Here is a 26713-nt window from a genome sequence, read left to right as displayed (position 1 = left end):
CACACGCACACACTGCCATGACTATTAGCTGGGTTTTGGTTGTTCTGATGTTGATGAGATAACATGTGTGAATACATGTGGCCGTCCTCCTGACTTGGGACCCTAGGGAGATAGCTGTAGATTAGAAAGTGAGAGAGAGATGGAAAGAGAGAGAAAGAAAGACAGTGAGAGAGAGCAAGAACACACAGTCCTCACTACCCATCCCCCCTCACACACATACTCACTCTATCAGCCTGGTCAGTGGTATGCTCTGAGCATGTCAAGGTAATCCACACCACCATTAAAGAGCCTCCACTAGGTCTGGCCCCTACCTTTATTACAACCCAGCCTGACCCGAAGTTACTACTCTCTTTTCCCACCCCCTATGTTGTTACCTGCACTTCCCAGTCTCCAGCCTCACAGATCAGGGAGGGAGGTTTTCATGAAAAAGATTGAGAAAGGGATGAAACCCTGTTCTTTTCTTTTATCACACAGGGCATATGGGACTTAGGCCTAGTACACCATGTGGTTAATCAGCTGCCATGCTGCGTTTCCATTTCTAACCAGAGGAAATGGCTTGTGGAGGAGGCAGGCAGCCAATCAGCCAGTCACACTGTGGGAGTTTAATGAGATCATTGCCATGGTCAGATTCCATATTAAAATGGACTCATTAAGCGTTACTTCCCAGAGACAGGGGCCTGATGATAATATTCACTAGCGTGGAATGACTGTTTCTGGACTAAAGGAATCATTTAGCCCTAGGAAGTGCTGTGGTCGTCACCCCTCTGGTCCAGTCGTCAGTCAGACACTCCAATACTCAATGCCCAGGGTTGTGTTCAATATAGATTAACGTTCTGAAACGGGGAGGTATTACCTGAACACATATTTTCATTGTCTGTTGCTAAATGTTTTCCTACTGTGTACCATATTGGAATAATGAAGATAACCCTGCTCTCCTGTATATTGGCCCGTGGCGACCCGTCATTCAGGGCAGGTGGGACAGAGCCCCACCTGTTTTGAGCTCCACATGTTTAGCAAAAAATAAATGGAAATGTCATGTAATTTTGGCATTATTACGTGTCACATATCAGTTTGCAAACAACGTAAAACATTTTAATAATAATTGAGTTAATAAAGCCGCATAACAACATGGTCTCTTTTTTGCTTTCTTCAATAAGGCAGCTCCAAAATGCAGGTATTTCAGCCTAGCTCAGTGCTTTCTGTGGTAGTGGGGCAGCCAGCGGAAAATACAGCGCGTAGGGGTTGGTAATGTTCTCTAGTTGCGCCATGATTGGCTCAGTGTTCTGTCACTCATGGGGACGCTACGTCACCGCAAATTCTACGGGGAGAGCTAAAAAATTCAAGCACCTTAGGTGCTGCCATAGAAGTACCCATCCACGAAGGCTCAAGGTCATTGTCCACAGATAAAATGATGTCAAATCACGTTATATCTACCATAGCTTTGATTGGTCTGATCATGTCAACATCATACCTTCAAAATCTTAGCTAGCAAGCATGCAGTCATCATCATGAATCAAGTCAGCTATCTACTGGCAAATTCTTTTCAATCCTTGTCATTTGAAGAGAAATAATGAAGAGAAATTATAGATCAAACATATCGGTGCTCATCGGCAATTGGACATAAACATTACACAACAAGTTAGAAATCACAAATTCAACAATGAGTGGTTTGGAAGGAATCAGTGACTAACTGCAAGTATTGCAAAACAATCACTAGCCTGCTATTCAGTGGAGTGGCTGTGTGGTCCAAATCTGGTTTTAAAGGTTTCTTTTCAATCCAGCATGACTTCCGCCACGTTTAAAAAAAAATGGAAACTTCAAACTGGGAAATCTCAGACTTCAATGAGTTCAAGACAACTGGGAACTCTGAAAAAACTAGCTCTGACTGGGAAAATACGTTTTCAAAAGTCATCCAACTTGGAATTGCAAGTGGGGAACTCGGGACTCTTTCTAGAGCTCTGACCTGAAGATCACTGACGTCATGATTCAACCTTGTTTTTTTCAGAGTTGTTTTGAAAGCACCATAATTCCAGAGAATGCCAGACTTTGATGACAAAGTTCGATGACAAAATTTGCCCATGAAGGACCGCCGTACCACCTTCCTGTTCAAGTGAGCACAGCACAACAAGGTGAGCCCAAAAATGTATCGTATGTTGCTGCATAAATTATATGCTGTACCTAGGAAAGTAATACTAAGTGTATGTTGTGTAAGCTGTTGGTAGCCCATGTGCCTCACCCTAATAATTTGGTCCTAACAGCCCATGTGCCTCACCCTTATAATTTTGTCCCTTTTCCTTTCATAATTTAGCCTACTGTTCTGACTTGGTGGTGGACATGTAGCCTTTAGCCTGTTTTAGAGAAATGTCATCAAATATTGAAGGAGCTTTCATTGTCAGCTTATATGCCCCCTTTATTTATCCTAACGTTCTGACTTGGTGTACAGGGAAAATACTGTAAGAATGGCTCATGTTCTGAATTCTGGCTGTACATTTCAAAAGAGCTGAACAAATAGTTACAATGCATTCGGAAAGTATTCAGACCCCTTGACTTTTTCCACACTTTGTTGATTAGCCATATTTTAAAAAAAAAATTTTTTTTTAAAATCCTCATCAATCTACACACAATACCCCGTAATGACAAAGTGAAAACATGTTTTTAGAAATGTTTGCAAATAAAGCCCTAAGCCTAATTTATTTACTTCAATTGACTGATTTGTAACTCAGTTAAGTCTTTGAAATTGTTACATGTTTATATCTTTGTTCAGTATAATATCCCTCATAGTAGAAAAGTGTTCATATTCTATTGGTCAGCTTGTCGAGAAAGAAATAGCTCCCACAACTGTCCCAGAGTCTCTGGGACAGTTGTGGGAGGATAGATACCAAATTAATATAACCAGTAGGCCTAGGCTACATAAAAATATGTTTAAAATGATTGAATCTGATGCGACAGATCAGAACGTTTAGCTTAACATTTTGAGAAACTATTATTTCTTAACATTATTAGCACATCAATGCGCACAAGGCAGTAGGCTACGCGCAAATCTGCATTTGGCTACCGGACAATGAAAGAAAGTTGAAAACCAAAGAACATGAGAGAAATAGGAGATCAGAACGTTTAGCTTAACATTTTGAGAAACTATTATTTCTTAACATTATTAGCACATCAATGCGCACAAGGCAGTAGGCTACGCGCAAATCTGCATTTGGCTACCGGACAATGAAAGAAAGTTGAAAACCAAAGAACATGAGAGAAATAGGCTACTGGTTTCAATGCATGTGGAAGTCTTATAAAATAATTGCCTCTTCTGATATGGTCTGATTTTGCCTAGGCTACTTTGAAGCAAGGTAAAACATGCCTCATCATTTGTAGTAAAACATTCAGGTTTCAAACAATTCAGTAGCTATATGTTTTCAAAATGCGTACTGCCTCTAGATCATTGCAAAGTGGTGTGTGAAGCGCTGATGAAGTCTGCCTTCCGTTGTCTATTAATTTGAACGGCGAATGGGAAGCTTGCTTCAATTACCAGTTGAGAAATAAAAAGAGTAGCTCTTTTTAATCTTGCATTTAGAACTGTTGCGCAATGATTGGGCTTATAAAAGCGCTGTCTGACAGGCTCTGTATCTGTATGCTGTGCAAGTGTGATAAATAAGATACATTTATTTATTTTTTTATTTTATTTTTTTTACCGTTATTTTACCAGGTAAGTTGACTGAGAACACGTTCTCATTTGCAGCAACGACCTGGGGAATAGTTACAGGGGAGAGGAGGGGGATGAATGAGCCAATTGTAAACTGGGGATTATTAGGTGACCGTGATGGTTGAGGGCCAGATTGGGAATTTAGCCAGGACACCGGGGTTAACACCCCTACTCTTACGATAAGTGCCATGGGATCTTTAATGACCTCAGAGAGTCAGGACACCCGTTTAACGTACATAACGAATATACAAACGCACCAATTGAATTCCACTAAATTATGCAAATTAACTCATAGACCGATAAGCATGACCACTCAAATGTATTTACATCAACTTCTATTTCCATCAATGAATAGGCTGAAAAGCATTATTTCTAAATTGTAATTTTTTTTCCTTCTCCCAGTGTGAATTTTATTTATCTGCATTTCAAAAACAAAAAATGTACCTGCTAATGGAAATGCACACACACACACACACACACACACACACACACACACACACACACACACACACACACACACACACACACACACACACACACACACACACACACACACACACACACACACACACACACACACACACACACACACACACACACACACACACACACACACATGGAGCCAGTGTGTTGGAGTGGAGGACATCATGTCAGTGTAGTGCTCCTATGAATTACTATGAGTCAAAAGGAGATCATGTAAGATGCACCACTCTGTCCTGCCCAGGGAGCTCTATAAGGGGATGGTTTGTTTTGGAGTTTGCTACATAAGAGAGGGTGACCTTTGTCTGTTCAACTACACTGAACTGAAACTCACCCTAAAACATGTGCTTTTACTCCCCCCACAAATTATATTAGCCGACTCCTGCTGTACCCTGATAAACTGCCTGCATGCTTGGAAGCACATCAACATGTCACTGGCAAGAAACCATATTGATATACTGTAGCAATGCTCCAAGAAACACACAAACTCCAAATGGACTCACATAGAATAGAGAACCATTTGTACAAATTGGCTGCTTGTTCATCAGCCGCATACAAAACTAAGGGTGTAATCATAATGATACATAAGAAACTCAAAATCACCATCCTTGGCAAAGGTGAAGACCAAGAAGGCAGAATCACTTTCCTTAAATATATCCAAAATGGAACGAAAATTGCCTTTATTAATGTGTATGCTCCAAGTTTTTTGATTCTCTGAAGAGCATATTGTTAGAATTAATTGAATTCCAACTGGATATTGGGACAACATGAATGCTATTTTGGACATGTGGGACAAATCTAATAAGACCAACAACAATCCACAGGCAACTAAGGCTCTCCAACATATACTCTCTGATTACAACCTCATTGATGCCAGGCGAGCTCATAACCCTAAAGCCAAAGAGTACACTTTCCATTCAAACAGGCACAAACCATTCTCCAGAACCCATTTAAATACAATTATCTACTACTCTATTTTCTTCAATCACGAAAATAGAAATTTGTCATATGAGCCTATCTGATCATTGGTTACTACTGCCTGTTACACATTTCAGAATTTACTAAAAGAGCCACCATATGGTGCTTTAATGTTTCCTTACTACAAAATCATGACTTTCTGTGAAGAATTTTAAACTGAATTGAATGAATTCATAATAATTAACAAAAATTCAGTCGATGACCCCTGGATTCTATGGGATGCCACCAAAGGCTTTATTAAAAAATAGTGCAACTGCATTTGCATCTGGGTTGAATAAATCACAATTAAAGAAGATTTCAGAATTTGAGATGTTGTTAACTGTGATAGAGCGTTCTCAACAAACACTAATTTCAGACCTTGGTAGCTGATACTCTTTCCAAAGGCAAGACAAAATAATTAAGAACTCCACTTTCAACAGAGGTAGCCACCTCGCTGGGAGACCAAATCACTCTCAATGAACTCAAAAGGACATTGGATAGCATGAATAAAGGCAAATCACCTGGATGGGACAGTATTCCTCCTGAGGTCTATTTAAAAAAAAAAAAAGTTAATAAAGGTTAAATTAAAATAAATAACGTTTTTAAATCAATTAGGTCCACTATTGCACGAAATGATTAACAAAGCCATTCACAAAAAAGGTAAAGATGCCACCCAGTGTTCTCACTATCTTCCCTTATCTGTGATGAACTGTTTTACAAAATGTTGTGGTTCTGTCTAGACACTTACTTACCCAAATTGTTCCACACGGACCAAAGCTGGTTTGTTAAAAAAAATACTTTTATCCCCGGATTACCTCAATTGACTATTACATATCTTAAATGCTTCATCAGAAACAACAGCTTATTTCTCAATACAGAAAAAGGTTTTGACAGACAAGAATGGCCATATCTCTGGTCTGTCTTGGAACATATGGGAATTGGCTCCAATTTCATGAATATGATTAAAATGCGTTATGCCAATCCCTCAGCCATAGTTATAAGAGACAATATATTCTCTACTCCGTTCAGAATCACTAGAAGCAGCATACAAGGCGATCCAAAATTCATAATGCCGTTTTCTAAATGTATATGGCAAGGTAGGCTAAAGGATCCCGGGAAAAAATTAACAAACCTACAAAAAGGGAAAGACGTAGGAGGACTATCCATACCAAACATAAATAGTATTTCCAGGCAATAGCATTTCACCCAATCCTAAATTGGTTGAGACATGGTTTACCCCCTGGCTGAGTATAGAGAGAAATATGATGTCTCCTATTGCCCTGCAAGAGGTGGTCTTTACTGATATATCCCTTAAACAATGCAAACTATGCTTTGGTCCTATTATTGCTCCCAGAATTTCTATTTGGCGCAACATTTTAAAACAATGTAACTGGGAATCAAAATGGCATGCTCCTACTCCAATATTTCACAATAATGACTTGCGATCTGGAGTGCCGCCTTTTGCATCCCCCCAATGGTCCAAATGTGTAATCCATACCCTTGTCAATATCATGGACAGTAATGGTTTGAGAACATTCCAAGATTTGAAAGATACATACACATTACCAGGCAAATCCTTTTTTCTATATTTACAATTTATGTCTGCTATGCTGCCTATGGAGTCCCTTGGGAAACCCAACTACCGAACCATCTAATGATGGTATTTATAAATAAATGATCTGGTCAACTTTTGGAAAGCTCATAGTCTCAGGTAGCCATTATAAAAGTATGGTCCACAGATCTATATTGAATCTGAACAACCCTTTATCTGGAACAGAATATGGAAAAATATGTCCTTGGCATCCCGTAAACAGAACCATCAACAGTTTGCTCACAAACTGTTTTTAACATCAAAGAAACAGTTTATGATGAAATTGGCCCCAACTCCCATCTTTTCATTTAGTTTTTATTTAACTAGGCAAGTAAGTTAAGAACAAATTCTTATTTACAATGACAGCCTACCCCAGCCAAACCCAGATGAAGCTGGGCCAATTGTGCACCGCCCTATGTGACTCCCAATCACTGACAGATGTGATACAGCCTGGACTTGAACCAGGGACTGTAGTGACACTTCTTGCACTGAGAAGCAGTGCTTTAGACCTCTGCACCACACAGGAGTCCTGAATTAGGTATGTACATTCGTCCATTTGATGTGGGAGTGCCCTGCAGTTAAATACTTATAGGGTAAAGTTTATTTTAGTGCATGAATGTAAATATTCAATTATTTGCATTTATTGTGTTACCTAACGATGATAGCTCCTTGAATCTCTCCATAAATCAGAGACGATTACTGCTGGCAGGCAGCACTGCAGCAAAAAAATATGTTGGCTCTTAGAAGGCAATCACCTCACTCTCTCCCCATTCGCCAGCGGATAAAGTTACTATTAGAAGTTATAAAATTCGACAGTGAGAAGGAATGGTGCTAGTCATAGAACAATTGAGGCCTGGACAAATATACTTGACTTTAAAGTCAAGAATATTCAGTTCCTGAGTGTCGCAGCGGTCTAAGGCACTACATCTCAGTGCAAGAGGCATCATTACAGTCCCTGGTTAAAATCCAGGCTGTATCACATCCAGCTGTGATTGGGAGTCCCATAGGGCGGTGCACAATTGGCACAGCGTTGGCTGGGGATGGCTGTCATTGTAACTAAGAATTTGTTCATAACTGACTTGCCTAATATATCATATACTTTTCAAAAGATGTATATGCATTAAAGACAACGTTTATTGTTTCCTCATTTATTTATTGCGTTTTTCTGCCATGTACAGCGCGTCAAAGCAGCCACCAAGGATTTTAGATGGAGCAATACTGTCACCTGCCGGTTGCCCCACTAATTATCAGCTGTAAACACTTACCTCCACCATCATGTGGACTGTTCGGCGTATTTATTTTTTATTTAACCTTTATTTAACTAGGCAAGTCAGTTAAAGAACATATTCTTGTTTACAATGACGGCCTACCAAAAGGCACCTCCTGTGGGGACGGGGGCTGGGATTAAAAAGAAATAACATAAATATAGGACAAAACACACATCACCACGAGAGACAACCTAAGACAACAACATAGCAAGACAGCAACACATGACAACACAGCATGGTAGCAACACAACATGACAACAACATGGTAGGAACACAACATGGGAGCAGGACAAAACATGGTACAAACATTATTGTCGTTTGCTGGTTTGTATCGGACATCATTTGACTATTTTACTCACAATCATGCAATTATTATAAAAATGTAGACATAACAAAAATAACAATATGAAATAACGATTGGCATATTGATATAGCTCAAACCCTGAAAAAAAAATACAATAGTTACATTTCCAGCGTGGTGCATGCGCAGATCCTACGCAACCTTGGCGTCCTCGACCACAAGGCCACTCTTGCTTAGTCGCGGGTCTTTTTCTGTACTGCTCTGGTAGAAGATTTGGCCAGTGAACACGTGTTGGAATTTGGAGTGGATGGATAGTCAATTCTAATTAAGTAACTTTTTTTTTTATTATTCAAGATTTGAAGGAAGAATTGAAATGTATATACATTGATAATTTAAAATGAATAAAGTCCAAATATTTACCATTTGACCGCCTTACACTATTTAGTTTTGGTGAGTTGAAAAACATGCTTCCTTTGTGAACACCGCAGCGCTGAGGTAGCCTAGCCTGCTGTTCGCTTGTTAGCTCAATTGACGCGATGGAGTCAAATATTTGTAGAGCTCGTTGTTCTATCTATGATGGAATCCTCGGGCCTGGTTCCCTTGGAGTCCGCATTTTATATATCCCCTGTACTGTATTATGACAGGTTTGGGCGCGTGGTACATCAATGCATTGTCCTAGGTTAGGATTCAGTTTAGCTAGCTATCCGGCTAGTGTGGCTCATAGTTATTGACAATAGAATAGGATATCAAGCTAACTGTTCTGTAGATAACGTTACTTTATATGTTGCAAGTCCTTTACTGTTAGGTAACTTGTGTTACAACCTTTGCACCTGGCTAACTGCAATGTTTATTAACGAGCTCAGTTGTTGTACATTGTTGCATTTACTTGGTGGTTGTAACCACTGAGAGTAGATATTTTAGATCTCCGATTTTAGCGTTGATGCCTTCGATGCGCGCGCCCTCTTTGTCCTTTATTTCTCTGACCACCACGCAGGTATCGCTGTACGGTCTTTGCATGTACTGTACTATCGAACGATAGGAATCAGCAAGACCCCCCCCCCATCCTGAGGGGAAGGAATGTTGATTTAAAAAAAAACTCTTGTGCGATTTTTCCACTATCTCAGAGGGGTAGACTTGCTTGGTTGAGCAACACTAAATGAAAAAGAAAATGCTAAAGTTTCTTGCTTAAGGGCACAACGGCAGGAGATGGCATCTAGGTGTAGGATACCTAGAATCATCCCGGTCGGACTTGGGATTCGAAACAGAAATGTTCCAGTTGTTGGTGCACCTCTCCAGCTTCCAGCCGCCTCAGGTAGCTACTCGAATCAATTAACTACATTACTGTAATCCGTATTATTTTGTCTCCTACCCAGTGCCACAATGAAGTACATCCTGGTCACTGGTGGCGTCATTTCAGGCATCGGGAAGGGCATCATCGCCTCCAGTGTGGGAACCATCCTCAAGTCATGTGGTCTGCGTGTCACCGCCATCAAGGTTGACCCCTACATCAATATAGATGCAGGGACCTTCTCTCCATACGAGCATGGTGAGTTCAGGAAATGTTCTGTATTATAGAAATAGGGATTTTAAGATCTGTCTTGTGTGTATGCTGTGTAACTTGGTTCACAATGGTGAGTCCAGGGTCATGAAACAGAAGAAAATGCTAACAAACTATTATAGGTTGAAACGACACTGTCAATGCAATTATATGCCATGATGAGGCCTCCTAAGTACTATTCTCTGTTTGTTATGGAATTACTTTCTTTGCTCAAGCACAGTTGTCGGAATCAGAAAATGTTATTGCCATACAATAAATGTTACTAGGAATGTGTGTTGGTGTCCTGTGTACACAGAAGGGTACCGCAACATCAATAGTCTAGATTAGAGGTCGACTGATTAATCGGAATGGCCGATTAATTGGGGCCCATTTCAAGTTTTCATAACAATCAGAAATCGGTATTTTTGGACACCTTTATTTCACTAGGCAAGTCAGTTAAGAACACATTCTTATTTTCAATGACGGCCTAGGAACGGTGGGTTAACTACCTTGTTCAGGTGCAGAACGACAGATTTTTACCTTGTCAGCTCAGGGATTCGTTTTTTGCAACCTTCCCGTTACTAGTCCAACGCTCTAACCACCTGCCTTATATTGCACTCCATGAGGAGCCTGCGTGGCAGGCTGACTACCTGTTATGCAAGGGCAGCAACAAGTTAAGTTGCTAGTTAGCATTAAACTTAAAACAATCATTCTTCACATAATCACTAGTTAACTACACATGGTTGATGATATTACTAGTTTATCTAGCGTGTCCTGCGTTGCAAATAATCGATGCGGTGCCTGTTAAATTCTCATCGAATCACAGCCTACTTCGCCAAACGGGTGATGATTTAGCACTGTCGTTGCACCAAACCTAACCATAAACATCAATGCCTTTCTTTAAAGTCAATACACAAGTATATATTTTTAAACCTGCATATTTAGTTAATATTGCTTGCTAACATGAATTTATTATAATTAGGGAAATTGTGTCACTTCTCTTGCATTCCGTGCAAGCAGTCAGGGTATATGCAGCAGTTTGGGCCGCCTGGCTCGTTGCGAACTGTGTGAAGTCCATTTATTTCTAACAAAGACCGTAATTAATTTGCCAGAATTTTACATAATTATGACATAACATTGAAGGTTGTATAATGTAACAGCAATATTTAGACTTAGGGATGCCATCCGTTAGATAAAATACGGAACGGTTCCGTATTTCACAAAGAATAAACGTTTTGTTTTTGAGATGATAGTTTCCGGATTCGACCATTTTAATGACCTACGGCTCGTATTTCTGTGTATTATTATGTTATAATTAAGTCTATGATTTGATAGAGCAGTCTGACAGAGCGGTGGTAGGCAGCAGCAGGCTCATAAGCATTCATTCAAACAGCACTTTTGTGCGTTTGCCAGCAGCTCTTCGCAATGCTTCAAGCATTCAGCTGTTTATGACTTCAAGCCTATCAACTCCCGAGATTAGGCTGGTGTAACCGATGTGAAATGGCTAGCTAGTTAGCGGGGTGTGCGCTAATAGCGTTTCAATCGGTGACGTCACTCGCTCTGAGACTTGAAGTAGTTGTTCCCCTTGCTCTGCAAGGGCCACGGCCTTTGTGGAGCAATGGGTAACGATGCTTCGAGGGTGGCTGTTGTCGATGTGTTCCTGGTTCGAGCCCAGGTAGGGGTGAGGAGAGGGACGGAAGCTATACGGTTACACTGGCAATACTAAAGGGCCTATAAGAACATCCAATAGTCAAAGGTATATGAAATACAAATGGTATAGAGAGAAGTAGTCCTATAATTCCTATAATAACTACAACCTAAAACTTCTTACCTGGGAATATTGAAGACTCATGTTAAAAGGAACCACCAGCTTTCATGTGTTCTGAGCAAGGAACTTAAACGTTAGCTTTTTTACATGGCACATATTGCACTTTTACTTTCTTCTCCAACACTTTGTTTTTGCATTATTTAAACCAAATTGAACATGTTTCATTATTTCTTTGAAGCTAAATTGATTTTATTGATGTATTATATTAAGTTAAAATAAGTGTTAATTCAGTATTGTTGTAATTGTCATTATTACAAATACATTTTAAAAATCGTCCGATTTAATCGGTATCGGATTTTTTTCGTCCTCCAATAATCGGTATCGGCGTTGAAAAATCCTAATCGGTCGACCTCTAGTCTAGATCCGTCAAACTCAACTCTGGACCTTGAAGTCAGTTCCACCCCTCCCTCCCCTCTAATCAGGGACTGATTTTGACATGGGGCTCCAGGTGTGTGTAATTAATTAGGTCAAACAGAAAACCAGCAGGCTCTGGACCTCGTAGGGTAAGAGTTTAATACCCCTGGTCTAGATCAACATCGATACAGATGGAGACATGGACATCTATTCAAATATACAGAATCCTGTCCCTCGCTCTGTGTCTACGTGACATGTTTGCGTGTTGACTAGGGTTTTAACCATACCACTCGACTTCTTCCGGGTGAGGTGTTTTAACGCTGTTCCTCTGCTCTCCCTCCAGGTGAGGTGTTTGTGCTGGACGATGGGGGTGAGGTGGATCTGGACCTGGGGAACTACGAGAGGTTCCTGGACATCAGACTGACCAAAGACAACAACCTGACCACCGGCAAGATCTACCAGTCTGTCATCAACAAGGAGAGGAAAGGAGACTACCTGGGAAAGACCGTACAGGGTAAGACTACCTATAAGACGGTGCGGGACAAGGGCTGGGATGACTTGTAGAAACTGTGTATATACAGGGGTTAAAGGAAGAGCTACTAATCTGTCATCAACAGGAAGAGGAGACTACCTGGGAAAGACTGTACATAGTCATGCTGGGAGAGAGACTGGGTATACAGGAGTTCAGACCCTTGTTGAATAGTTGATGTGCATTTGATTTAGCTTGTGTGACATGGCGTGACCTCAGTCCAATATCCTATGAAGAACCAATGACAAAAAGGAAGGATATGAGCTATCAAGTTCTCTTGTCACTTTCTCTGCATCTCCAGACTAACTGTCCCTGTTTGGTATATCCTTGCAGTGGTGCCCCACATCACTGATGCGATCCAGGAGTGGGTGATGCGTCAGGCCAGAGTACCTGTTGACGATGACGGTGTGGAGCCTCAGATCTGTGTCATCGAGGTAAAAGATTATGGTTAACACTGGTAGATCAATGACTTCCAGAGAACCTTTATTGGTTTGATAATAGTGTGACATATGTACTTGGAGTCATTTCAGGCTGGCTAGTTACTAGTTGTATTCCTGTGTAATTGTGTATCCCGGTATGTCTGTTTTATGTGTGCAGCTAGGAGGCACTGTGGGAGACATCGAGAGCATGCCTTTCATCGAAGCCTTCAGGCAGTTCCAGTTCAAGGTGAAGAGGGAGAACTTCTGTAACATCCACGTCAGCCTGGTCCCACAGCCCAGTGCCACAGGAGAGCAGAAGACCAAACCCACTCAGAACAGTGTCAGAGAGCTCAGAGGACTCGGCCTGTCTCCTGATCTGGTGAATTTAAATTAACCCAAGTTTTTCTAGTCCTAGCAAGCCGTCATAACCACTTTTCTGTCCATTTGTACATTTAGTGCAAGGATTGTTTGTGTTGTCAATTCCCTCCAGATCATGTGTCGCTGCTCCACTCCCCTGGAGAACTCTGTCAAAGAGAAGATCTCCATGTTCTGTCATGTAGAACCTGAACAGGTAAGACCTGATCGCACAGTCACACACTAGAATGAAACGACACTGGCTCAATAAATCTTCCCAGTGATTCCTCACATCCTACCTTGTCATCTCCTTCTCTACTGTACTAGAGAAGGTCCAATAAATCTCCCCTTGGAGGATGTGAGGAATCAAGGAAAGATGAATAAAGAACCACTGAAGCCTTTAGTTGTGACTGAGTGTTAGCTCTCCCCTCCTCTCCCAGGTGATCTGCGTGGCAGACGTGTCGTCCATCTACAGAGTGCCTCTGCTACTGGAGAACCAGGGGGTGGTGGGCTACTTCTGTCAGAGACTAGACCTTCCTATAGAGACACGCCCCAGGAAGATGCTCACCAAGTGGAAGGAGATGTCTGACAGGTGGGTGTGGCGGGCAGGCTGGTAGCGTTCGATTATTTAGACCGGGGCTCAGTTTCCCATGCTTAAGATGCTTTTGGGAAACCGGGCCCTGGGCTGTTAATTGTCAGTCCTAATAAAGGACCAATTCAGACCTGGGACACCAGGTGAGTGCAATTAACTACCAGGTAGAAACAAAAAACAAGTGTGTCGTCCCTCCAGGACCAGAATTGAACAGCCCTGATTTAGACCCACCACGTTTGAGTTTGACCTCTGGATAAAGAACTACATATCTGGATGAGAACTACAGAGAAATGTAATGATGCTGTTTGGTTGCTCTGCCTATTCACCTGTTGTATTGCAGCACTATGGAGTGACCGGTATTCAGATGATTGGTGCTTTAGACAACTGGGAACTCTGAAAAAGGGGGTCAAATCATGACGGCGGTTATCTTCAAGTCGGGAGCTCTCGAAAGATGTCAGTGTTTCTGAGTTCCCAGTTGTCTTGAATGCACTGAAGTTGGAGATTTCGGAGTTCTCCGTTTTGAACGCGGCATATAACTTTGCCTATGGTGTTTTTGAATCCCAGGTCAGACAGGCTCCTAGAGCAGTGTTCTATAGCCCTGGTGGGGAAATACACCAAGTTCACAGACTCCTACGCGTCAGTCATCAAAGCGCTAGAACACTCGGCCTTAGCCATCTGCCACAAACTGGATATCAAGGTAAAACACACACAGCCAGGCTAAAACACATGTACAAACTACACACTTGGAAAGGCACTACTGGCTGGTTTCCTGGACATATAATAAGACTAGTCCTGGACTAAGAAACACTTTCAATGTAGAAAGCACATTCTAGTCCAGGATTACGCTTAATCGGTGTCTGGAAAACCAGCCCTACATCCAAAAGCATCTTAACCTGTGCATGACAGTGCATCTTTTTCTATTTAGTTTCTTACACAGCAAGGTTAAATTATACTGTTCCTCTGGCTTGGATGTCCTCAGGAAAAGGTTTTATTTTGAAGAAGATTGCTGCTATAAAGTGTGATTTCATGTTTAAGTCTTACTTGTTTGTGCAGTCATGTCAACTATACTGAACAAAAATATAAACGCAACATTTAAAGTGTTGGTCCCATTTTTCAAGAACTGAAATAAAAGATCCCAGGAATGTTTCATATGCACAAAAGGCTTATTTTGCTCAAATTTGTTTACATTCCTGTTAGTGAGCATTTATCCTTTGCCAAGATAATCAATCCACCTTGACAGGTGTGGCATATCAAGAAGCTGATTAAACAGCATGATCATTACACAGGTAGACCTTGTGCAGGGGACAATAAAAGGTCACTCAAATGTGCAGTTGTCACAACCCAATGTCACAGATGTCAAGTTTTGGGGGAGTGTGCAATTGGCATGCTGACAGCTGGAATGTCCAACAGAGCTGTTGCCAGAGAATTTAAGGGTAATTTCTCTACTATAAGCTGCCTCCAATGTTGTTTTAGAGAATTTGGCAGTACATCCAACCGGCTTCAACTGCATACCACATGTAACCACGCCACGCCAGAAACTCCTTATCCGGACTCTTCACCGGGGGGGGGGGGGGGGGGGCTGCTGAGGAGTGTTGTCTTTAAAGCCTTTTGTGGGGGGAAAACTCATTCTGATAGGCTTGGCCTGGCTCCCTGGTGGATGACCCTATGACCGCCCCTGCCCAGTTATGTGAAATTCATAGATTAGGGCCGAATGAATTTGATTTAAATTGACTGATTTCCTTCTATGAACTGTAACTCAGTAAAATCGTTTGTGTTAAGTATTTGTTCAGTATTGGATAAGCTACGTCCTATCGGGTCAATAGCAAACCATTCTCATGTCTCCCCCTCCCGTCATCTATTTTTTTCTCAGTATATTGACTCAGCAGACCTGGAGCCAAACACACTGAAGGAGGAGCCTATGAAGTACCATGAGGCGTGGCAAAAACTCTGCAGTGCTGAGTAAGTATGGTAGGGTCTGGGGTAGAAGGTCTAGCAGTGGGATGTGGCATCTTGTATTCTCCAATCCTCTTGTACCCCCAGCCAGTTCTACTTATTTTATGTACGGTAGTCCAGTACCAGCACAGCTGATTCATCCAGTTGAATAGGGTATGCCTGAACTTAAACACATCAATTAAGTAGAAGTGGCTGGGGGGGACACGGGGAGAAACACTGAGATATGGCATCACAGGGGGTCAGTTGGACTGGTAGAGAACAGGGTCAGTATTGTGACTATGTTCATGATGATGGTGTTTCCCTCCCTCCACAGTGGCATCCTGGTACCTGGGGGGTTTGGAGTCAGAGGGACAGAGGGGAAGATCCACGCCATCAACTGGGCACGCAAACAGAAGAAACCCTTCCTAGGTACAGAATTGTCTATCGGTGGCAGGCAGCCATGAGGATGCAGTCTTTAGATCAAGGAACAAATTACACCTAAGGATGGAATTAAAGCTTTCCATTCACATTCCTTCATGTATGTGCAGCGTTAACCTGACTCCTATGGGTTTGCAGGTGTGTGTCTAGGGATGCAGCTGGCTGTGTGTGAATTTGCCAGGAATGTGCTAGAATGGGAAGATGCCAACTCTACAGAGTTTCATCCCGAATCAAAGCATCCTGTTGTAGGTTCCACCTTCATAAGATCTCCCCTCCCCTTTACTGGTTGTGAAGGCCAACAAAAAGAAATCTGATTCCTTACTGGTTCTTTCTAGGTGATTGACATGCCAGAACACAATCCTGGGCAGATGGGTGGGACCATGAGGCTGGGAAAGAGACGGACCATTTTCAAGACCACCAACAGTATACTAAGTAAGAGACCAAACTTTGAGAGTAAAGTCAGTCATAATCACACACTATAAAGTGCATTCGGAAAGTATTCAGACCCCTTGACTTTTTCCTATGTTAGACTTGTTTTAAAATTGATTAAATAAAACATTTTCCTCAATCTACACACAATACCTCATATTGATAAAGCGAAAGCTGTTTTTTTTTTTTGCACATTTATATTTTAAAAATAAAAAAAGATACCTTATTTACAGAACTATTCAGACCCTTTGCTATGAGACTTGAAATTGAACTCAGGTGCATCCTGTTTCCATTGGTCTTCCTTGATGTTTCTACAACTTGGAGTCCACCTGTGGTAAATTAAATTATTTGGAAAGGCTCACACCTGTCTTTATAAGGTCACACAGTTAACAGTGCATGTCAGGTCGAAGGAATTGTCCATAGAGCTCCGAGGCACACATCTCGGGAAGGGTACCAAAACATTTCTGCAGCATTGAAAGGTCCCCAACAGTGGCATCCATCAATCTTAAATGGAAGAAGTTTGGAACCACCACGACTCCAGAGCTGGCCTCCCGGTCAAGCTGGGGAGAAGGGCTTAGGTCAGGGAGGTGACCAAGAACACAATGGTCACTGGCAGAGCTTCTCTGTGGAGATGGGAGAACCTTCCAGAAGGACCACCATCTCTGCAGCACTCCATCAATCAGGCCTTTATGGTAGTGGCCAGACAGAAGCCACTCTTCAGTAAACGGTACATTACAGCCCGCTTGGAGTTTGCCAAAAGGCCCCTAAAGAATCTGACCATGATCAACAAGATTCTCTGGTCTGATGAAACCATTTGAACTCTTTGGCCTGAATGCCAAGCACCATCCCTACGTTGAAGCATGGTGGTGGCAGCATCATGCTGTGGGGATGTTTTTCAGCGGCAGGGACTGGAAGACTAGTCAGGATCAAGTATAGAGATCCTTGATGAAAACCTGCTCCAGAGTGCTCAGGACCTCAGACTGGGGGCGAAGGTTCACCTTCCAACAAGAATGGAATGGCTTCGGGACAAGTCTGTGACCCAGCCAGAGCACGGACTCGAACCAACCTGACAGGGCTTGAGCATCATACCCAAGAAGACTCGAAGCGGCAATCGCTGCCGGATGTGATTCAACTAAGTATGGCGTAAAGAGTCTGAATAGTTATGTAAATATATTTCCGTTTATTTTTAATGATTTTGCTTCATTATAGGTTGTAGATATGGGGGGGGACTTTCATCCTTTTTACAATGTGGAAAAATGTGTTTCATTGCAGGAAGACTTTACGGAGATGCTGAGTACGTGGATGAGAGACACCGACATCGCTTTGAGGTTGATGTTCACATCACTTTATATACCTTCTCTACATGTCACTAGTGTTTCAGTGTGCTTACCTTGTTTCCGGTCTCAGGTGAACCCAGAGCTGAAGGATCACTTTGAGGGGAAAGGCTTTCACTTCGTGGGTCAAGATGTAGAAGGAGAGCGAATGGAAGTCATTGAGCTAGACGGTAAGAGTGTCTGGGATCATGTGTAGACAAAATGGTTTTGGTCTGGTTTGCATGTACCTTTTATACTCACATCCCTCTGCTTTTATTTCTAGATCATCCGTATTTCGTAGGGGTGCAGTATCACCCTGAGTTCACCTCTCGCCCCATCAAACCATCGCCTCCCTACTTTGGCCTCCTGCTGGCATCAGCCGGGAAACTACAGAGCTACCTACAGAAGGGTTGCTGTCTGTCTCCACGGTAACTCAGTATGAGTGTTAAATTTTTCAGTGGGGCAATGAATGTTACAGGTACGAGAACTGGCAAATGAAATGTGTCGTTTGAATACCATCTCTGTAGGGACACGTACAGTGATCAGAGCGGCAGCAGCTCCCCAGACCCGGAAATAACTGAGTCCTCACAGGAATGTGTGACTGGTAAGCAACACTAATATTTAATTCTGACTTTCTATAGCATGTCAGTTTGGATTCTAGGCTAACCATTTAACTGCCCACAATTTTCCTTTCTTGCAGAGGGAAAGGAACAATGAAGAGTTGTAAACAGGAAATCCATTTCTAAATGGAGGATCAAGGGCTAAATTAGCTCTTAAAGATGTTTATGTATATGCTGTGAAATGTAATTGTCATTTTGGGTCAAACATGCCTCAATACACTTACGCAGTACTAAAGATGTGACTTTCTTTACCTGGGACAAATCGCTTGAGATGAAACATGGATTGGACGAGCTTCTCATTTCATTGAAACTTATGACAAGAAATGAGGTCTGTACATTTCAGGGTTAATTAATTTTATTTTACTGAAAAGATGCACATGACAAGATTTTTTTGCAGTGAAGAGCAAATATCGTTCCATCAATACTTGAGCTCTTAAAGCACAAATGATTTAGTCATCGTGAAGGATGTGAGCAGCAGCTACATACCGTTAGTGGAATTCCCACTAGAGCATAACAGCTGATGTTATGCTGGCAAGAGAAAGCCCCTGTGTAGGACATTCTTTTCACAAGACCTGAGAATAAAAGTAATGTTTTAGTGGCTGGAGACAATTTGTATCGTACACACTTTGAAGGTACTGTTCTGATCTCAGTCCCATATCCGCATGTTTCATCCATCAGTCACATTTTAAAAGGTATCAATCATTGATCAGAACACACCAGAGCCTGCACAGATGATTCAGTGATTAGCATGATGCAAAGTAGAAGTACCTTAAAACCCTGTTTACGGGTAATATCAACGCTGAAGTGTAATTGGTCAATGCCAGTCATTTCACCCAGAGGCAGTTGCAAGACCTGCAAATGAAATAAGTTCAGTATCTTGATATATACACATACATTACGGCCAAGGAATTACTCTGATCTAAGTCCCATATCCGCATGTTTCATCCAGCAGTCACATAAAAGGTATCAGCATTGATCTGAAGATTAATCACAAGCACTTAACCCCCCAAAATGATAGTTCAGTATATACCTACAGATGGACATTCCCATCAAGGGACCTGGATTGGGCCATTTCATCTCAAGTGTTGAGGCACACTTATACCTCCATACCTGCAGAAAGACCCAGTCAGACATTAGAAATTCAGCAGTGCACAAATTAAGCGCTAATGGCAGAATTTACATTGGTGGAACCATCGAAGCTACATTACTACGGTTCAAAGATGCAGCTAAACATCTGTAGGACAGTAGAGTGACTACCTCAGACACAGAGAGGCTAGGACAGTCAAAGACTCCCCATTTCTCTGGCATGCACTTGGAGAACCAGAGGCTACAGACAGAGCCCGGGTCCTTAGGATAGCATGCTACCATGGGGACCAGACAACACTTTTAAAAAATCCTTACCAGCTGTTCAATCTCTAGGCGATTGGATCGTCACCTCTGCCATTTCAGTTGGGTACGAGACCTGATGAGAAACAAAGTGACCTTATTGGGATGATCAATCTAGGCTCATTTCCATTAAACAGGCTCAGAAGTTGAATAGTGGAATGTCCTCATTTATCCAGGTAGGTTAAATTATCAAGACAATGAGGGCAAGTGTGTCAGACCGAATGAAAGGCAGACATTTTGAATTACCTTCAGAATATTAAGTGGTTAATTCTCAAGGCATCTGAGGTTATAAGCCTATAGAGAAAATTGTGAGTCAGGTTAGACAGCTACATATTTATTTACATAGTAAAAACACCACAATTTGCTCTCATTGCAATATCTTGGCTCAGACGAGTACTATAAATTCTCATCAAAGAGGTACTCCTCTAAGTGAGGGCAAGTTTGTCATCACAGCCAAAACATAGATGTATTTTTTTTTTTTTTTTTTACCTCCTTTTAGAACGTCCACTGGTTCATTCTAATCCCATTCTATAGGGTCTTCAGATTGACTAATCCTGTAGAGCATTAGAAGATTAGGATCAGGTAAAGAGATACTTTGTTGTATAGCCAAAACAAAACAGTTTACATTCAGTTAAGTAAATGATATATCTGGGCTCAGACGAGTACTAAGAAGTTCTCAGCATCGAGGCACTCCTCTAAGTGAGGGCAAGTGTCTCATCACAGCCAGAATGAAGGATGGTGAAACGTCTTGAAATCATCCTGCATAAACGTACCTTCTGCATATCCATTTGTTAATCCACCATCGGGGGACTGCTCAGAAGATACCATTGGGCTTCGAGCGCATAGGGAAGAAATCCAATTAGAAAACGTAATCCATCATATGACCAATACATCCGCATTTTCTAAGTACAATGGTGCATGGACTGTCCTTCCCCTTAATGTTGCTGCGTCAGTTACTTTCGAACTGGACAGCGACCGTCGGTGAAAGTATTGTTTTTGGCATCATGTTGACCATGTCTGCTACAAGAATGCAGGAACGGCTTCGATAGTTGCCTGGGTTTTAGAATGGGTTGTACAGAGATCATAGTTCATTGACACTGCTCACCTATTCTGCAGTAGCAATGCAGCCATATTGGGTTGGGCAGGGTTCATCGTATGGCGTTTGTCCACCTAGAAACAGAGATCAATGAGGTACTCAGTAGGGCTAACCTTAAGCCCACACAGCTAGTTAGCTACACTCACTGCACAAAATGTAACAATTGCTTGTATAACCATCTACTCAATGTTTGACATCGTTTGCCATAGTTGCTGGCTCACTAAAATTGTCACCGTTCTTTCCCAAATTGTTGCTGATAAGTTAGACCTTAACAGCAACCGTCGGTAAAACCATGGCTCTTTTGTCGACCGATTCAGCGGGAAGAATGGACTGAATCCGCATCGATAAAGGCCGCGAGCAGCAGCGGCCACGTGGAAATCACAGGCCAACGTAGTTAGTTAACAATGAGTATTGAACTAGCGTAGGTAAGCATGTTCGAAACGGTACATGTAACTTCACGATTAACATAAGCTTGCCCACAAGGTTCACAGAAACTACTTTAGTTGCTAACTTAACTGGCTATAGAAAACTAGGTCACAATAACGTGCAGGTCCCGCCGGAAGTTAGTCTACCAGTCCTAGGAACCGATAACAAACGCCAGAAAACCCATTCTAACATTAAAGTACATGCTTTTCCCAAGACATGTAATATTGGCAAATAAGTTAACAGCTTTCACTTGAATATAAAAGGTTCTGTCAAGCGATAACTCTTTTGCTGGTAACTCACCTTTGCATTTAGCTTGAACTGAAGAGAGCGAAAACCCGCCGTCTATTGGTTTATATAGTGTGGGACAACCTGGCGATTGGTCCACATGTGTCACATGGACGAGATGTATGACGGTATATGACGTTCGCCATAAATCCTTGACCGCTATCAACATAGCTACCAATGCTAGAATGTGGCAGAAATTATATAGCTAATGGCTACTGATAAGACTAACTATAAATAATGAATAAATAATACAACGAAAATAGACGGGGTAAAAAAATGAAAACCCAAACAGAAATACCTGTTTGAAGAGAGGCAAACAAAAACATTTTCACTTGAAGCTATTGCTAATTTATTACGCCTGGTCAATGTAGTTCTGACCAAGACAAATCAATGGATTGCTGCCAGTGCCAACACTTGTGATTTTTGGATTAAGGCATCTGAGGTTGATAAAGGCCACACACCAGTATTTATTCCAGACGTCCTATGCCTATACGAGTAGGCAACCATGGGAAATTACACTTCCGGATTTGAAAATAGATGTATAGGTCTGTAGGTGATAGAATAATTTTTATGTTTAAGATAATGACTAAAGTATTCCACCCTGAAACCATATAATTGTATGAAATGTGTTAGAGTCATAATCCAATAACGTGTGTGACTAGACCTTTTAAGACTAGGCCATTGTGTTACTATTTCGCAATATGAGCAGGGTATAGTTGAGACATTCAAGGACAACTGAACAGTCGACTTGTGATAACGGTGAAACTAATAACTGGAAAGAGGCCTCCCCAGCCTAGGGAGGAGAGCAACTGTTAGAAACGGCTTGCAGAAGATAATGAAACATGTTGCAGAAGGGTGATAAACAATGTATGTGAACTGTGGGAAAATACAGGCCACCTAAAGCGAGGTGGAGTTTCTACTGATGTGAGTTTATTTGTGTGTGTGTGCTATAAAAAGACTGTAGATAGAGCGCTCTCTGAATAAAGAATTGATCTATTGCAGGTTGAGACTGTCTATATATTTGAACTGGAGCTTTACAACCTTCAGGAATTAGACAGAGATATAAAATAGTTCAGTTAGAACATTGAGATAGAAATTCTCGTGATAGTAGAACATCTATGCAATCGAGGTGTATATATTTAGTAGGCCAATAGTGTTGAAAGTGATTACTATAATCAATGCTGTTAGGCAAGCCTAAGTGAGAACTAGATTTCAACTGAGCAAAGTCAACAACCCAACAAACGCACACACTGACTGACGCCAAAAACCGGTCTCAACATTTCAGCACCAGGGACAGTTCCATGACTGCTGCGACTAAAGTTTAATTGAAAAGCCAGAATTGAATTGCCTTTCGAACGGACATAACAAAACAAATACAAGAATATCATGCAATGCATATCACAATTCGTGTACAGCGCAGGAAATAGTTTCGCCTACAGCTCATGCTATGCCGTCATGGCCATGTCAAGTCAATAAGCAATTTATAGACGGACCAGGCATAGGCTCCATTGAATTTCACACCAATTTGAGAGTCGGATAACAGCTTGCCTTATCATCTGCTATCTAACTATATTTTCACACTGTATAGGCCTCACGTACGATTCATATTTTCATTATCGAAATTACGCTTCGTGGCCTTGGCCCATAGGCTAGAATACAATACAATAACGCTATAGAGTTGTCATAACATAAATGTGACGTTATATTCTTTTTATGGTGATGTTCTGAAGCAATAAGCCCTATAATAAAGCCCGTGCATGGACCTGGGTAGGTAGCCTATCACATGACTGCAGCACTATCGCTCTTTGCTCGCTGGCGCTCCCATCTCTGTCTGACCAGAAGGCAATAGGCAGCAGCAGTCACTGGCTTTGTAAACACAACGTGCTGCGCAGCTTTGTTTCAAAACCACCACCATTGTGGGTCTCTCTCTAGCCATGTCATGGATATTTTGTGGCAATATCAGTTCAGGATAATTTTGCTCGGAGACTCGACCGTAGGGAAATCGTCTTTGCTGAAGCGGTTTACAGATGGAATTTACAGCGATGTAGCGGATCCAACGGTCGGTGTGGATTTTTATGCCCGTTCGTTAGACATTGAGCAAGGGATTAAAATCAAGCTTCAACTGTGGGACACGGCTGGACAGGAACGATTCAGGTGAGATGTAGACAATAAATGTTATCCTAGGCCTATATCTGTTATCAATAATCTGTTGACAAGATCATGTAATTCATTATTTCCATCAGTATAAATTAACCGAATTGTATCAAATAAGTAACACGCACAAGCCCTCACGATATCTATTGTGATCGGTTTACAATTTTTGGTGAATAACAGTGGAGAAAAATATTCGTTTTTATTGTCTCTCTATTCTCTCTAGAGAAACGAGGTCAGTCATCGTCAGTCATGTTTTACCCTATGACTGTAATAACGGAGGCCCCTTACTCCAATCTCCATCATAAAAACAGTCACCAAATTGTGGCGCATCATCAGTTACATTCATTCACGGATGATGGGCAACAACCTCGCCTTGATATTGTTTTGTGTAATACACAAATTAAATATCCCTTTATAATACAATGATAAGAAGGTTTTGTCTTTGGATGGAGTACACTCAAATCCAGTTATTCTGTAAGTGTCGTTTGTTGCTGCTGAGATGGCCTGTAAATCCGCAGGCATGTCTCTCTCTCTCTACATACATGTTGTAATGTGCCTCGTTGAAGCCTAGTCTGCAATGCCCAGACATATACAGTAGCCATCCAGGAGTCAGTATATTGTAGTTGAAAAAAACATGTAAACAACATAATTCATTCCCCACTGATGCCTGAAGTCTCAGATACAATTCCTCTAAGATCATTATAACTGTGTTTGCAGACTCTGATCTCAGATCTCCCTTTCCTCTTGAAGCCAAACCTGCATGTCTCTGACAGAATATTATGAAAGAAAGACTTTTTTCCCCTAGGAGGTTCACAGTACACACCTAAAATAGATTCTCAGTGGCATGAATGAAATGTCTCTACAGGTCTGTACTGTTATCGTTCCTTTGTAAGCCACAAGTGATGTTTTTCCCTGGACCTGCAAGGAGTCACGGATCTTGTTATGCTGTTTCGCCAACTCCTATATGGCTGTTGTCATGCTATGAGTGTAGTTTGGTTCCGAGTTACACTGAGATTCAAGTCAGCATTGTTGAAATTCACGTTTCACTATCGGTCAGAGCTGAATTGTAACATCTCCTACTCCATCTTCCAGGTCCATCACTACTTCCTACTACCGTAACTCAGTGGGCGGGCTCCTCGTGTTCGACCTGACCAATCGCAAGACCTTCGACCACGTGAGGGAGTGGCACAAGGAAGTAAGCGAGCACATTCTGCCGCACCACATGGTCTACATTCTGATTGGCCACAAAAGCGACCTAAACAAGGACCGGAAGGTGACGCGGGACGAGGCTGAGCAGCTGGCGGCGGAGATGGGGATCCGCTATGTGGAGACGTCGGCTAAGTGCAACAGCAACGTGGACCGGGCCTTCCAGCTGCTCAGCAGGGACATCTATGAGCTGATGAAGATGGGGGAGATCACAACGAGGGACGGATGGGATGGGGTGAAGAGCGGCCTCACCACCGGGGTCCTGTACCCGGGCGAAGAGGACATTGAGGTGGAGCCAAGGGAGAAGAGCTGCAACTGCTAAAAGACTGAGCCTCGATCTCTGACCCCTGACCTCATCCATGGTCATGTTCATTAGGCACCAAATGGAAGAAAACGGACTGAAAAAGAGAGGGACTACTTGGAATTGTCCAATAAGAAACGCACATTTTTATTTTCCGTTGCGAAACGTTTTAGAAAACGTGTTCCGATATGTGCCCTAATAAACACGACTCGTGTCTCCACTGTTGTTCCCCCTCTCTTATCTCCACAAGTATCTCACATCGTCTCACAGTTTAGTCAGTTTCCCATCGAAATTAAGCCACAGTCTAAAGTGAGGCCCTTGTCCTATGACATCATCATCATGCGTCCACGTGTCACCCTATGCTTAGTGTAGATAGGATGCCAGTCCCCTCTGTATCAGTTCCTACAGAGGTAAGGACGGGCCTGTTTTCTGATGGGAGTACACAATACACATCCTGTGTATACATCTTGATGTGACAAAAGCTTCTCTACAAACACAAAAGTCTGAGTCTTTAGGAGTCTGAGTCAAACACCAGTGTAAATCCTTGCAGTGGAAAAGCATCATACATGTACATGCTAAACGTACAAAAATTAGCATCACCTGGGTAGCTTTGGGCCCAGTTAGGTAAGGCAGACACAGAGGCTGCATTTTCACAGGCAGACAATTCTGATATTTTGCCCAATTATTGTTCATTTGACCAATGAGAAAAGGCCTTTTGCCAATAATTGGGCAAAAGATCCGAATTGGGCTGCAGCCAGAGACACCTGTATGAGAGAGATCAGGCCTTGAGTTATTCCAGTACATATCCTATTCATTCCTGGATGCCCTTTGCTGCCGCAGGAGTTACTGGAGTCTCAAGCAGGCAAGGTCTGGACTTGCGGACAATGCATTATTGCGGTCTGGCATCACTCCTATTACGTTGTTGTTGGTTGGCTCCTGTTTGGCTGTGCGTGTGTGTGTGCATATGTCGTTGCTCTGCCTGCAGTCCCCTGAGACTGTACATCATGTTCGGTATGGTTAGCTCTGGTGTTAAAAGGTCACTGATAATAGGCAGGGAGAATAAACTGTACTCTATATGTGTCACCACGACCCCCCGTTCCCTGCTAATCAATATGGTCCTGTAGACTACTAATCTATGTAAGTGCACATAAGCCAAATCATTTTCATGTTGCATCATGTTGTGGACTTCCTACTTCAGAGCAGACGAGTAATGTTTTCAA

The 26713-nt window shown here is 42.0% G+C and overlaps 2 protein-coding genes, 1 long non-coding RNA gene and 6 other non-coding genes across 14 annotated transcripts; 2 read left to right on the top strand and 7 right to left on the bottom strand.

The window, feature by feature from the left end:
• Positions 1-8489: 8489 nt before the first annotated feature.
• LOC139554901 (CTP synthase 1-like) lies at positions 8490-19239 on the top strand. Of its 5 annotated transcripts, none has more exons than XR_011670912.1 (17): positions 8490-8623; positions 9668-9840; positions 12357-12527; positions 12876-12976; positions 13140-13340; positions 13452-13532; positions 13756-13907; positions 14472-14604; positions 15778-15866; positions 16174-16268; positions 16416-16522; positions 16613-16709; positions 17979-18000; positions 18114-18210; positions 18303-18447; positions 18547-18623; positions 18720-18874. XR_011670912.1 is itself a non-coding variant. In XM_071368164.1 (17 exons), exons 2-17 carry the CDS (start codon positions 9675-9677, stop codon positions 18734-18736), a joined length of 1785 nt encoding a protein of 594 aa, XP_071224265.1. In that variant the 5' UTR covers positions 8490-8623; positions 9668-9674; the 3' UTR covers positions 18737-19239. The 5 variants fall into 5 exon arrangements, 3 of the variants coding, with proteins under 3 accessions (XP_071224265.1, XP_071224266.1, XP_071224264.1); XM_071368164.1 differs by having other exon boundaries at positions 17979-18034; positions 18720-19239; XM_071368165.1 differs by having other exon boundaries at positions 8555-8744; positions 17979-18034; positions 18720-19239.
• On the bottom strand, positions 18977-21904 carry LOC139554903 (uncharacterized). 2 transcript variants are annotated; one of them, XR_011670914.1, is made up of 9 exons: positions 21848-21904; positions 21131-21195; positions 20799-20857; positions 20515-20579; positions 20272-20319; positions 20041-20101; positions 19670-19749; positions 19408-19491; positions 18977-19211 (listed from the first exon to the last, which is right to left on the bottom strand). It is a non-coding gene; the product is annotated as an uncharacterized lncRNA (long non-coding RNA). The 2 variants fall into 2 exon arrangements; XR_011670913.1 differs by having other exon boundaries at positions 19674-19749.
• On the bottom strand, positions 19278-19350 carry LOC139555428 (small nucleolar RNA SNORD99). Its single transcript, XR_011671010.1, has one exon. It is a non-coding gene; the product is annotated as a small nucleolar RNA SNORD99 (small nucleolar RNA).
• Positions 19872-20003, bottom strand: LOC139555425 (small nucleolar RNA SNORA44). The gene has a single exon (XR_011671007.1). It is a non-coding gene; the product is annotated as a small nucleolar RNA SNORA44 (small nucleolar RNA).
• On the bottom strand, positions 20405-20483 carry LOC139555413 (small nucleolar RNA SNORD103/SNORD85). The gene has a single exon (XR_011670995.1). It is a non-coding gene; the product is annotated as a small nucleolar RNA SNORD103/SNORD85 (small nucleolar RNA).
• On the bottom strand, positions 20673-20753 carry LOC139555414 (small nucleolar RNA SNORD103/SNORD85). Its single transcript, XR_011670996.1, has one exon. It is a non-coding gene; the product is annotated as a small nucleolar RNA SNORD103/SNORD85 (small nucleolar RNA).
• On the bottom strand, positions 20947-21082 carry LOC139555415 (small nucleolar RNA SNORA16B/SNORA16A family). Its single transcript, XR_011670997.1, has one exon. It is a non-coding gene; the product is annotated as a small nucleolar RNA SNORA16B/SNORA16A family (small nucleolar RNA).
• LOC139555416 (small nucleolar RNA SNORA16B/SNORA16A family) lies at positions 21352-21477 on the bottom strand. The gene has a single exon (XR_011670998.1). It is a non-coding gene; the product is annotated as a small nucleolar RNA SNORA16B/SNORA16A family (small nucleolar RNA).
• Positions 21905-23648: 1744 nt separating the features above from the next.
• LOC139554902 (ras-related protein Rab-39B-like) lies at positions 23649-25711 on the top strand. Its single transcript, XM_071368166.1, has 2 exons — positions 23649-23986; positions 25079-25711. Exons 1-2 carry the CDS (start codon positions 23772-23774, stop codon positions 25512-25514), a joined length of 651 nt encoding a protein of 216 aa, XP_071224267.1. The 5' UTR covers positions 23649-23771; the 3' UTR covers positions 25515-25711.
• Positions 25712-26713: the final 1002 nt, after the last annotated feature.

This window comes from Salvelinus alpinus, chromosome 26 (genome assembly GCF_045679555.1).
Source record: "Salvelinus alpinus chromosome 26, SLU_Salpinus.1, whole genome shotgun sequence".
Classification (NCBI taxonomy): Eukaryota; Metazoa; Chordata; class Actinopteri; order Salmoniformes; family Salmonidae; genus Salvelinus; species Salvelinus alpinus.
This window is presented reverse-complemented; position numbering and strand designations above follow the sequence as displayed.